Genomic DNA, 12,509 nt, shown 5'->3' with positions numbered 1-12,509 from the left:
GCCCATTTTATTACACTGAAAACACCGGAGCTTTTTAACTTTTGTCCCCCTCAAGGGTTTCTTTTTTACCCTGTGGTAAGTTATCCTTATGATCTTCACTGGATCTACCTTTCCATTTCCACATGAGGATTTCTCTTTGCTCCAATTTCTATCCATCATGGACTGAAATTGGTTCTGGAAGCCAAACTGTATTTTATTGGCCAGCTCTTAATCATCAACCACTTCAACTGCTAACCTTGCCGTTTTAACTCTCTGCTCTTCCACATGAGTTTGCATTACTTCCAAGCTAAGGTTACCCTCAGCCTTTATCTCCAGCCTTTTAAGATGACTTTCCTTTTTAAATGTAAGTTTCTGAAGTTCAAATGCTCTCTCTTTTTCTTTGTTTTGTTGCTGTCTCTTCCCTCTGTTCAGCTTTTGATTGTAACACAAACTGTTGCAATTCTGCTGCCCTTTCCTTATCTCTCCCCTCTAACTCAAGCTGCTTCATTTGCAATTGAATTCTTGCCATCTCTATAGATTCTGATGGTTTCTCCAGCAAGTGGAAATGCTGAGCTACTGCTGTAATTATCTCTCCTTTCCTCACAGAAGCAGAGAGCTCCACTCCCAGCTGGTCTGCTCATTCCTGCAGTTTGGTCTTATTCACCTTTTCGCAAAACTTCCAAAGTCACCGCATCCACTTCGGGAAAACTTTTGGCGACTGAAAGAGCCATTACTATCCCAAGCTTTGTCTCCCCAGCCAAACCAACACCCGAAATAAAGACACTAGCGCCTACTACTCGCTGTTTAAAATCCTGCAAAGAACCCCCACTCTGTTTTGGACTAGGCCAGACCACTCAAAACATTCTTAAGCAGGCAACCCAGACCATAACTTTGCAATTTGTTTCGGTAAGTAGACGTGAAAATTACCTGGAGTAAGTTAGCTCGGTTGACTACCAGGTTTTAAAACAGACAAAATTTTGTTCACAAAATTACACAATGCAACACAAAAAACAGAATAAAGATCCCCTACCAATCTCTGTCTTTCCAAACTTGACTTAATTATGCAGTTCCAAATATCCACAACAGTCCCAATAAGCAAACCCCCTTAAAAACAGTAAGATTGGAACAAATGCTTACAGGTTGAAGTTAGAAGGGCAGAAGGAGAGAGAGTTTTTGCAGTCTGTTCATACAGTCCACTGCTAACTCTTAACTAGTTCTGGACTGAACTGCTTGGCTAGAGAGCTGACCACTTCCTTTTCATTGTACTGGTCACTGTCACTACCTCACCACTTTGGCCTGAAGTCTCATCTGTTTACATATGAACAAAAGGCCTCTCAAAATCCTTTTTCATCTCTGTTCCAAGCTCGCCACCTTGGAGTCGGAAGGGATTTATGACCACTGTGAAAAACAGCTTTTAGAAAAAAGGGACCAGCTTTGTGACAAGACCTACAGCACTACCTCTTGTAATTTGGACACTTTTCAAGATATCACTATTTATTTACCCACGTTCTCTCGTTTCTCTATTCTTCTCCACAGTAAACACTGATTCAAAATATTTGTTCAGTATCTCACCCATCTGTTGTGCTTCCACACATCGGCAGCATTGCAGATCTTCGAAAGACCTGTTGTAGAGAACGAGGGTGACAGATTACAGATGGTTATTACAGGAAGGGTAGTCTGGTCTTTTTTCATCTCAAGTTATTTACCTTTTGCTGTTGATGTCAGAGGATTGCTTTGACCTGACTGCTTATTCAACTTGCTCCCATCTCTCTTGGCAGTATAGATACAAATATACAAATTAGGAACAAGAGTGGGCCCTCAAGCCTGTGCTGCTTTTCAGTTAAGGTTATAGCTGATCTACCTACCTACCTACCTACCCACTAATAACTGTTGATTCCCAGGCATGATGGTCAACCATGATGTGTATACTCTTGCATATGATTTTGGTGCAACTGTAGCAGGCTATGCCTTGAATATATTAATGGACTTTTCTTGGTAATGACAGCCTGTTGTCTCAGAATCACAACAATAAAATATATCCTATGAGATTTTAAAAACTGTTTCTAAACAGAATTTTATCAGTTTGTTCGGCCACATCACAAAAAGAGGTTTGATGAAGCTTGCTATAATCTGACTGGTGAGGGATGTGGATTTAAACCTGAACATGCAGTTCCAAGGGAGGAGAGGAGAAGAGCAGAGCTTGAAGAAAATGCAGGTATGTGGTTTAGAAACATAAATGCCTGGTTAACTACAATAATGCATTAGTTTGTTATCATTTTTTCTTGAAGTAGTCAGTTTTAAAAATAAGTTGGTTTGTGCAACATTGTGGGTTACCTATTACAGGAAGCGTGTTATTAAATTGGTTAGTGTGCAGAAAAGAATTACAATTACTAGGACTGGAAAATTTGAGTTATAGGGAGAAGCTGGATGAGCTGTGACTTTTTTACTGAAGCACAGGAGGCTGAGGGATGACCTTATGGAGGTTTATAAAATCAAGAGGTGCTTAAGTAAAGTGAATAGCAAAAGGTCTTTTCCTGAGGGTTGGGAAGTTCAGAACTAGAGGACATATTTTAAGGTGAGAAGAGAAATACTTAAAGAGAACTGAGGAGCAACTTTTTCACACTAAGTGTGGTTTGTATGTGGAATGAACTGCTGGAGCAAGTGGTAAATGCAGGCACAGTTACAACATTTAAAAAAACATTTAGGTACATAAATCCAAAAGGTTGAGAGGGATATGGGCCAAACACAGGAAAACTGAATTAGTTTAGTTTGGGAAACTTGATCAGTCTGGACTAGTGAGACTGAAGGGTCCGTTTCTGTGCTAAATGACTCTGTGATTCCAAAAATGAATAGCATCCTTCTTGTTTCATTTTCCAGTAAATTATATCACTGTTGGTATTACACATTTTTCAGTGTTTGCTATTGAGAAGATTGAGGTACTTGCAGTCAACAAAAAAGGAAGTACCTGGTGGGTGTTTTCCCGTTGTATATTTTGTTTCACTTTGAAGTCACTTCTTAAAATATTGTAACTGGAAATTTATCATGTCAGTTAACCTCTGATGGGAAGGAGTGTTAATTTGGAAATGCAATAGCTTGTATTTATCTTTTCAATTAATTATTTTGTATTGCAGTTAACTAAAGTTTCAAAAGAGAGAATATTTTATTTATTAGTTTTCTTCCAGATACTTCATCTCTCCTTGCTCTTCCCTAACTCCATAACATCACCATAAAATTAGGTTTGGTGAAATCTGTCACCATCTTACAGGTGAAGAATTTAAACATCTCTGTATTTCTTTTATTTTAAGGGACTATGTTTAATTGAAATCTAGTTTGTATGTTCAAGGCTTCTGTAAGGAACATGTTCAGAGTCGCTGTAAAGCAGAACACATTGCTGTATCATTGTTGCACCTGTTGATTTTATTTTGTATTAAATAACTTATCAAAATATTAATTTTCTTCGCTCATCAGGGAGGAGAAGTTAGAAAAGTGGGTCTAATGGACTACAGGAATCCTTCAATGTCAGTTACAAGTAGCATTGGGAGTTTTAAGAGCAAGTTGCCTGCCTATCATTTTGACCAGTGAATTGTGCATGGCATTGACATGCCTAAAGAGAGTCATATAGAAGATATGACTGTAGGTAGTCTATAGTTCCAATACAAAGTTGTCAGAAGCTCCAAAAATCCTTTAGTACTTTACTCTTGAATTTTTTAAATAGATATTTAGTTGCACACTTGGTTCCTAATCAGCTGTAACTGATTTTACACCTGTTTTTATAGACGTGTCATTTCCTATATACAGCAACAATGGGATTTTTTTCAGAGTCTTTAAGGCTTAGTTCTATGCATCAGTTTCAGTTGTACATTGAGTTAATGCCTGTTCTTTTCTTACTTTAATAAATCAAAATGCCAATATAAGCCTACATTTCTTAGGAGCAATAAAATAAATGCTGTAAGAAAGAAGTCTATGCAAAATTTTGACTTTTCATAGCACTGCATTTTATTGAAAAATTGCTGAACATTTTTTGATTTTTAAACCTCTAGTTACACACATGCAGGAAAAGGGCAGTCACTATCAATTTCCCAGGAAATGCAAATGAAGTAATTTCTTGTATTACAAAATTCTGTTTCCTAGAACAAATGAGTATTTGCTCTCACTTTAAAACTTGCTGCCTATTTCTTCCTATGTCATTGAAAATTTATATTGAGATTACAGCAAATCCTATATTATTCTGTCATAAAAGTAGAAAAGGTTTGGGATTTGATATCTGATTTGTGCTTCTTCATTTCAAGCTTCATTAGGGAAGTTAAGTTAGATTAAGGGTTCCAAAACTAAGTCCTGGCAAAAATAAGTAAAATATGAATGTCGGATAAGGACATAAATCAGAAACCACTATTATTTTTCTAGTTCCCTTGAGGAATAACTTTCCATCTATAAAATTCATTGTACTATACTAAATTTGTTGGCATCGGGTTCCAGATTCAGTCCCTGGTTTTCCCCGAGTTAGTGAATTGCAACTAGACGGGGGAAGATGTATGACCTGTGGCCTCAATTCTATTGGGATAGGAAGAGGAGAGAGGAATGTCCAGGTGTCAAAATACTGCTTCAGAGTCTTCGACTGCTTGGAAGAAGGGTATACGAATTTTGAAGGACACAATCTGGCTCTGTCATGATGTCTATATTTTGCTTTAGTATCTTGCCAAACTGATTGAGAACCATCTGTATTTGCAAAACATTTGAGATTAGGAGTCACTGTTGATAGGAGTGGAGGAGCAAATATTTTGGGATCACAAAGCTTTGGAATCCACTTCAATAACTTGAACATTTTTAATGTTAGTTATTTTTAAATCATCGTTCAAATTCAATGTGATAAATGTCAATACATATGAAATGTACAAGTAAAAATTTAAGTCTTTCTAATCTTATTGTAAAGCTGCAGAGAACTGCTCCTCTGCTTAAAGCAGGATAATTACTTAACATTTTATGGAAAATCTAGGTAATGAGAATAAATGGACGTTTGAGCGAGCAGTCTCTGCAGAGAGCAAATTTACATCTTCAAGTTCATCTCAACAGTTAAATACTTGTACACATCTCAACAAAGGAGGACAGCACCTAAACAGTGGCCTGGTTAACAAAGGTATACAGCTTCCTTTGTTGATATATAGACTATTATTTAGGTTATTTTTGTTTGGTACAGACCATGATTTTGGGACATGGTTTCCTTTTTGGGAAGTCTCTAAATATGTTCCTGTAGAGGAAGACGTTGTTTTCCTATTTCTTTCCCAGTGGTCTTAGTTCAAAATCCCTAGAGCATACAACATTTCTAACATTTAACTGAAATTAATTACATGTAGATCAGTAAGCTACTTGTTACCTAATATCATTGTAAACTTCATATGCAACATCACAGCACTTAAAGTAATCAACAGTGATTGGCATGATAAAGATAAATCCCCTGAAGAAAACCAAGGGCTGAGAGATGGGAATTATAAAATTGCATCAAGTGACTACACTTAATTGTAGGCAGCAGGTAATTAAGGCGGCAGTGGAGTATCGTCCTTCATTGCTAGAAGGATGGAATTTAAAAATAGGAGGCTATGCTACAGCTGTGTAGGGTGCTGGTGAGGCCACACCTAGAGTACTGTGTACCATTTTGGTCTCCTTACTTGAGAAAGGATGTACTGGCACTGGAAGAGGTGCAGAGGAGATTCACTAGGTTGATTCTGGAGTTGAGAGGGTTGGCTTATGAGGAGAGACTGAGTAGACTGGGATTATATTCATTGGAATTTAGAAGAATGAGGGGGATCTTGTGGAAACATAGAGTTATGAAGGGAATGGATAAGATAAATGCAGCAAGGTTGTTTAGAACTAGGGGACATGGCCTCAAAATAAGGGGAGCAGATTTAGGACTGAGTTAAGGTGGAACTTCTTCACCCAAAGAGTTGTGAATCTGTGGAATTCCCTGCCCAGTGAAGCAGTTGAGGCAAAGATAGTTTTTTGAACAGTAAAGGAATTAAGGGTTATGATGAAAGGGTGGGTAAGTGGAGCTGAGGTCACAAAAAGATCAGCCATATTGAATGGTGGAGATGGCCAACTCCTCCTATTTTTGATGTTAAAAAATGAGATTTCCAGAAAATTATTTTGTCTAAGGTGACTGATTTGTAAATTCGACTAAAAGATTGTATTAATATAGGTTTTTGTCTCCATTTTAAATATAGGTGAAACCTGTAACTCTGAACCATCTGTTTTGACAACTGCACCTTCAAAAACATCAAATTCTACAGCAGATGAAAAAAAACAGCATGTACTTGCTGCCTATATTAGTGATGCTAAGAAAGCTTTAGGACCCAGTAAATACAACAGATTCTCAACAGTACTTCAGACATATAAAAAGACTGATAACTATGATGACATGGTATCTGAAATAGGTGCCCTGTTTACTGAAAAGTCTGAGGATTTTCATTTACTAAGAAGTAAGTCCTGGAATTTTGATGATACTAAGTTTACGGTTAGGTTGTATCTGTTGGTAATGATTCATTCCTCGAAACCACTAATCCTCCAGCTAACGTACAGAACATCATAAGCTCATCCAGTTATGAGATGTTCAGTAAAAACTTAAATATTTAATAAAAGCAAGCTGATAACATCACATTGTGGTCATATACTGCCTCCAAGCAAATATCTTCTTTCTTAAATAGAGAGGCCAAAATTCCAGATTTGGTCTCGACAATGCACTGTCAACATTTCCCTTTTGTTTTAAAGACTCCATGCCCCTTGCAATAAAGGCCAATGTTCCATTTAACTTCCTAATCACTTTCTGTACCTGAAGGCTAAGTTTTGTGATTTGCATATGAGAACACCTAGAATCTAAGGTCCCACAATAATTCTTCAGTCTCACTTTATCTAAATATTCTGCTTTTCTGTTTATCCTACTGAAGTAGACTATCTCACTTCCCCACGTTACCCTCCAATCTTTTAAAGTAAGATATTTGTTTTTACAAAGCCCCATTAGCAGGGTCTGAGAACTGCTTGAAACTCTTCAGAAAGCTTTAGTGTGTGAAAGCTCTGAAGGAAGCATATGGACCTACTGCTTTCCAGTTTTAATAAAAGCTGATAATGCCAACTTGTATTTTTATACAGTAGTATCTCAAACATAGCTTTTCAAGTATCATCACTGTGGAAACTTTAAAGTTTGCTTTCTGATCTTGGCTATCTTCTTCAATTAATGTAATTGCGCCTGAATATGCAAAGTGTTGGTCCAAACATAAGCTTTGGAGATAGGCTTGCTTTAATCTGATGGTTATTTGTACTTCAGTAAATTGGTAGAAGCAATTACAGGCCAGAGTTTAGACAGTGTTGAATCCATTGTGATGTTTGAGCATTTGTATAGTGCAGTGAAGTGTTCCCATTCACAGTTTTGATCACTTTTCTGAGATTTTTGTTACACTGGGAAATCAGTCAATTCGAAGCAGTGGAGGGGTTGAGGATGCAGGGTACAAAGCACAGTGGTTATGTTGTGCAACTGGCATGCAATGGTCATGATAAATAATCTGGATTTGAGTTCAAATCCCTATAAAGCCACTGAGAACTCTTCTAACAAAAAAATTAAATCAATCAGGAATTTTAAAAAAGCTATTGTCAGTAATGGTGATCGTGAAATTGTCATTAAGAACATAATGGACTTGCTAACTTCCTCTTATAATTTTGCCATTCTTAATCAGTTTTCCAGTATCTGATGCCAAACCCTTTGCAATGTGGTTGTCTTGAAACTACACTCAAGAAAGACGAAAACAATCCATTCCTTATTATTCAAGACACCACTCCGAGGGCAAGTAGAGATTGATGAAATAAGCGAGGGTCACATTCAGATAATGAACTAAAATAAAAAGTTCATGTGCAAGATGAACTGGGTATGATTGGATTAGATGTGCAAGTGGAGAAAGTGAGGACTGCAGATGCTGGAGATCAGAGCTGAAAATGTGTTGCTGGAAAAGCGCAGCAGGTCAGGCAACATCCAAGGAACAGGAGAATCGACGTTTCGGGCATAAGCCCTTCTTCAGGATTCCTGAAGAAGGGCTTATGCCCGAAACGTCGATTCTCCTGTTCCTTGGATGCTGCCTGACCTGCTGCGCTTTTCCAGCAACACATTTTCAGCTTAGATGTGCAAGTGTCCAGAATGTGCTGATCATTTCTCCACGAGGCAGTCTTTAAATGAGGAAGGGGTTTGTTCCCAGAATAGATTCTTCAGAGATTCTTCTTCTGTGGTAAATAAATGTACTCATACTTGAACTTTGGCAGTTCAGATGAAATTATATTCTGGCTTTCTATTCAGTGTTTATTGGTTCCAATATTTTCTCAATTGAGAAAACCGTCTGTGCTATAGAAAACAATTTGGTCTTTTCAATGGATTATAGCATAGTTAACTTATCAAAACATAAATAAATTCAGGCCTGCAAGATCCGTGATAATGTTTGCTGATTATTCGTTTACAGGATTTTATATATTTGTTAGAACACACCATAAACAACAGTTTAACCAGATGTGTAAAGAGCTGACGGGAGCAGACTGTAAACACTTTATTAAGAGTGAGTACCAACCTGAGACACAAAGGGGAATTCTGAGCAAAACTGAGGAGAAATTCCCTAAACATACAGTTCTGACTGGAAACGCGAGTGCCAGGAATAATGAGAATGGTAAGGACATCCTGGCATTTATGATATTCATTTATTGTCTTTCACAAGATAATCTTTGGGTTGTAAATGAACGTGGGTGCTTGGAAAACAGAAGTAACTATTTCCGTGGAATAGCTGGAAACCAGTTCTCAGATTGTAATATGCTGGGCAGATCTATTGATATTACAGTAATATCACTTATTACAGTGGAGTTTTTTTGTAATATTCAGCAAGTTCTAAAATATTGTGTTTTTAATTACTGCTTTCCCTGACTATTTTACTTTCAATGGCATTAGCCTTCTTTTAAATCTAGCCAAATGATTTTTAATTATCACAGCCCTTTTATATGTGTAAAAGCTTATATTTTCAGGTTATCCATTTGGTGTTGGACAAGAGCAGTTTCCAAACTAAAGAGTTACTATGATACTAATTGGGCTATTCTGTGCTCCTGTGCCATTCACTTGTAAGTTCTGTGAGCTGGTCATGCTTTTTTTCTGATATAGCATGAAATTTTGTTTCATTGCATTATTGTCAGAATGAAGCCATCAAAGCCAATTATTTCTTTTTTTTTAGGAAATGCTGGAATTTATTAACATGAATATAGGTCAAGGCACCGTAGGCCTAGTAGACCATGGGCTGCTCTCTCTTTGGAGAGAGCCCATTGGTGGTGCTTTAACCCGATGGTTACCACGCCTCAGGTGAAGGGAGAGGTTGAGAAGGAGAGTCCTTTGTGGGAACCTCAACTTGTGTGGGAATTGAACCCAGACTGTTGCCATCACTCTGTATTGCAAACCAGCTGTCCAGACAACTGAGCTCACTAACCCCTATGAATTTTACCTTTAACATGAATGGTACTTCAAGAATTGCATTCCTTTCCTGTTTCAGAATGCCTTTTTCTGTTCTGCTGCCACTCTCTTTCCCTCCCCTCAGCTGTCTGATATTCTTAACATAATTATGTTAAGACTGTGTTTTAAAAAAAGTGAGGAAATCAGCAGAACGAAAGACTATGTGGTGGTTTAAGTACCAGTAGCGGAAAAACTAACTGGGAATACTTGGAACAGAATGACTTTTAAATTTGATATGAATGAGGAAAATGCATTCGGAAGAATACCAGAAAATGAAAGCTTTCAATGAGGCTTTAAACTGTAGTGAGCTGTCTAATTGTGCTGTTACGTTATACAATAATGCTCTTGTCTTCCCCAAAATTTAATCGGCAATACTATTTCTATAATAAGCTGGAGAGCTGTAATTGGAGCTTGCGTTAGATGGATACCCACAATGGAGCAGGCACTTTCAAATATTTGATGTCAGGCATTTGATGTCATTTAAATACAAGTTGGCCGTGTATGATAATGACTTTTCTTTTGCCTGTTAATAATTTCAATAGCTGAAGGGTCTAGAACTACACAAAGCAAGATTTCGGCATTCTTTCCAAATGGTGGAAAATCAAAGCTTTTAAATGTCTTGGAGAAAGCAAACACTTTACATTGCACTGATGATGACAATATGGTAAAAAGCTGTCCCTCTGAAGTTCAGGACAAGGAAACAAAAAGCATACGACCCCCATCTACAAATGCTCCGTTACTGCCTTTCTCCTCTGATACGAATTTGAAATTAGGTAAGTTACATGAATAACATATTTTAAGGTTAAGATTTAGCTGGATAAATTGCTTCAGAATAGAAATGTGTTCCCACCCTTGCCAGAAAAACTTCTGAATTTTGATTTTAAAAGCTATGAATTTTAGAGTTCTTTGGAATGTTCAGAGTTTGGGCCAGGTACTGTCTGGATAATTTATTTTGAGACAAACCAACTTGCTTCCAAATTATTCATTCACCTCAATGAAAGCCAAACACAGAGTGTGCATTAAGAAAAATAAGTTCAACTCTGATAATGCTTGTTTCTTTTGTAAGTTCCATTGTGCATTTTTAATTATGTATTCTGACCTTGATAAGTTCAAGAAATGTTCTAATTAGTCTGTGATAATATAATGGCTTTTATTTATGGTGATTTGCCATTATGAGATGTTCTTGCATGCTTCTAAATAAAGTAGTAATTGTAAGTGGTGAAGTTAATGATTAGTGGATGCATAACTACAAACCATGAATCTTTCAGTGTACCTAACTTACTTTTTCCAGAAACCCCTAATAGTTTCCCACTTGTGCTGTTTAAATTACATTATGAATAATTCCAGGTTGTTGCTTCTAATGTTACGAGTTCATTGTGTAGATGTGGTTTTTGATTGAGAACTCACCTGTACTCCTATAAAGGTGTAGGCTTTACCTCTCTGAGAAGGTCCAGGTTCAAGTCCCATTTGCCCCAAACGTGTGTCATCACATGTACAAACAACTTGATAATTTATAGGGGACTCTTGTGGCACAAGGTAGGTCTGTGTCACCTGAACCAGCAACCAGGTTTAATCACATTCAATAGACAGCATCTTTTAACAGAGCAACAGCCCTTACTGAAGCAGCAGTCATCGACCAGAGGGTGGGGACATCTGGTTCCGGGGGAAGGAATGGGTCCCTGGGGGCAGGGGCTGTGCACAGGGAGGTTGGGAATAATGATACTGGGGACCGTGGGGAATGTTGGCTGTCGGAGGGGCAGGGAGAGGGGTTAGGTCACGGTCCAGTTTGCCATGTAAATGGCAAACCAGGGGGTCAATTTTATGGTTTAGCCAGAAGTAGGACTCAGTCTTTAAATGTTGAACTTTTTTTTGATAACTACTTATTTATTATTAAGAGTACTCTTTGAATTCTGTGATTAAATAGAGATATTTTGTGGGCACTGGAAAATACAGTAAAATTCATCAATTTCCTGGGCACTTCCTTTCAAGTCTGCCATATCAGGGATTCCACAGGATGTGGAAGTGCAACTCCCTTCTGTACTGCAGATATGACTATTGTTTAAGAGTGAATGGGAAATCCAAGATCTTCTGTATCCATATCTCTGCGATCACCTGACTTCGAAGTGCCAGCAACCAGCCACGCTGACTAATCAGTTATTAAAAAACTTCATAGAAGGCAAAATAACTTAAGCTACTGAAATTGGATACATGAAAATCTAGTTTTAAAAATGTAGAGTTCAATAATTCATGGTAAGGTATTAACGTGCATACAAGTAGTGGATTTAAGTGCAATAATTTGAAAAGTGTAATTATATACGAACAAACTGAAATGAGTTTTGCATTGCTTTAGATCAAATTGTGATGTCATACTTTAATACAAGTAGCTCCTGAAAGAGTGTAAAGTTGATCATAAAGTTGTTGTGGTTCTGTTTGTCGAGCTGGGAATTAGTGTTGCAGACGTTTCGTCCCCTGTCTAGGTGACATCCTCAGGGCTTGGGAGCCTCCTGTGAACCGCTTCTGTGATGTTTCCTCCGCCATTTGTAGTGATTTGAATCTGCTGCTTCCGGTTGTCAATTCCAGCTGTTCGTTGCAGTGGCCGGTATATTGGGTCCAGGTCGATGTGCTTATTGATTGAATCTGTGGATGAGTGCCATGCTTCTAGGAATTCCCTGGCTATTCTCTGTTTGGCTTGCCCTACAATAGTAGTGTTGTCCCAGTCGAATTCATGTTGCTTGTCATCTGCGTGTGTGGCTACTAAGGATAGCTGGCCGTGTAGTTTCGTGGCTAGCTGGCGTTCATGGATGCGGATAGTTAGCTGTCTTCCTGTTTGTCCTATGTAGTGTTTTGTGCAGTCCTTGCATGGGATTTTGTACACTACATTGGTTTTGCTCATGAGCCACACACGCAGATGACAAGCAACATGAATTCAACTGGGACAACACTACTGTTATAGGGCAAAGTGGAGAAAGTGAGGACTGCAGATGCTGGAGATCAGAGCTGAAAATGTGTTGCTGGA

The 12,509-nt window shown here is 38.0% G+C and overlaps 1 protein-coding gene across 6 annotated transcripts in view; it reads left to right on the top strand.

The window, feature by feature from the left end:
• Nucleotides 1-12,509, top strand: part of rtel1 (regulator of telomere elongation helicase 1) — a 160,229-nt gene that overhangs the window by 140,278 nt on the left and 7,442 nt on the right. For 5 of the 6 annotated variants that reach the window (XM_043710324.1, XM_043710323.1, XM_043710327.1 and 2 more), the window contains 5 exons: nucleotides 2,051-2,194; nucleotides 4,973-5,113; nucleotides 6,195-6,449; nucleotides 8,469-8,669; nucleotides 10,036-10,266. In XM_043710324.1, coding sequence (XP_043566259.1) covers nucleotides 2,051-2,194; nucleotides 4,973-5,113; nucleotides 6,195-6,449; nucleotides 8,469-8,669; nucleotides 10,036-10,266 — 972 coding nt within the window. The remainder of the gene's footprint in view (nucleotides 1-2,050; nucleotides 2,195-4,972; nucleotides 5,114-6,194; nucleotides 6,450-8,468; nucleotides 8,670-10,035; nucleotides 10,267-12,509) is intronic. The other variant, XM_043710325.1, reaches the window with a different exon arrangement.

This window comes from Chiloscyllium plagiosum, chromosome 20 (assembly GCF_004010195.1).
Source record: "Chiloscyllium plagiosum isolate BGI_BamShark_2017 chromosome 20, ASM401019v2, whole genome shotgun sequence".
NCBI classification, from domain to species: Eukaryota; Metazoa; Chordata; class Chondrichthyes; order Orectolobiformes; family Hemiscylliidae; genus Chiloscyllium; species Chiloscyllium plagiosum.
The sequence above is the reverse complement of the archived record's forward strand: the minus strand, read 5'-3'. Positions and strand labels throughout refer to the sequence as shown.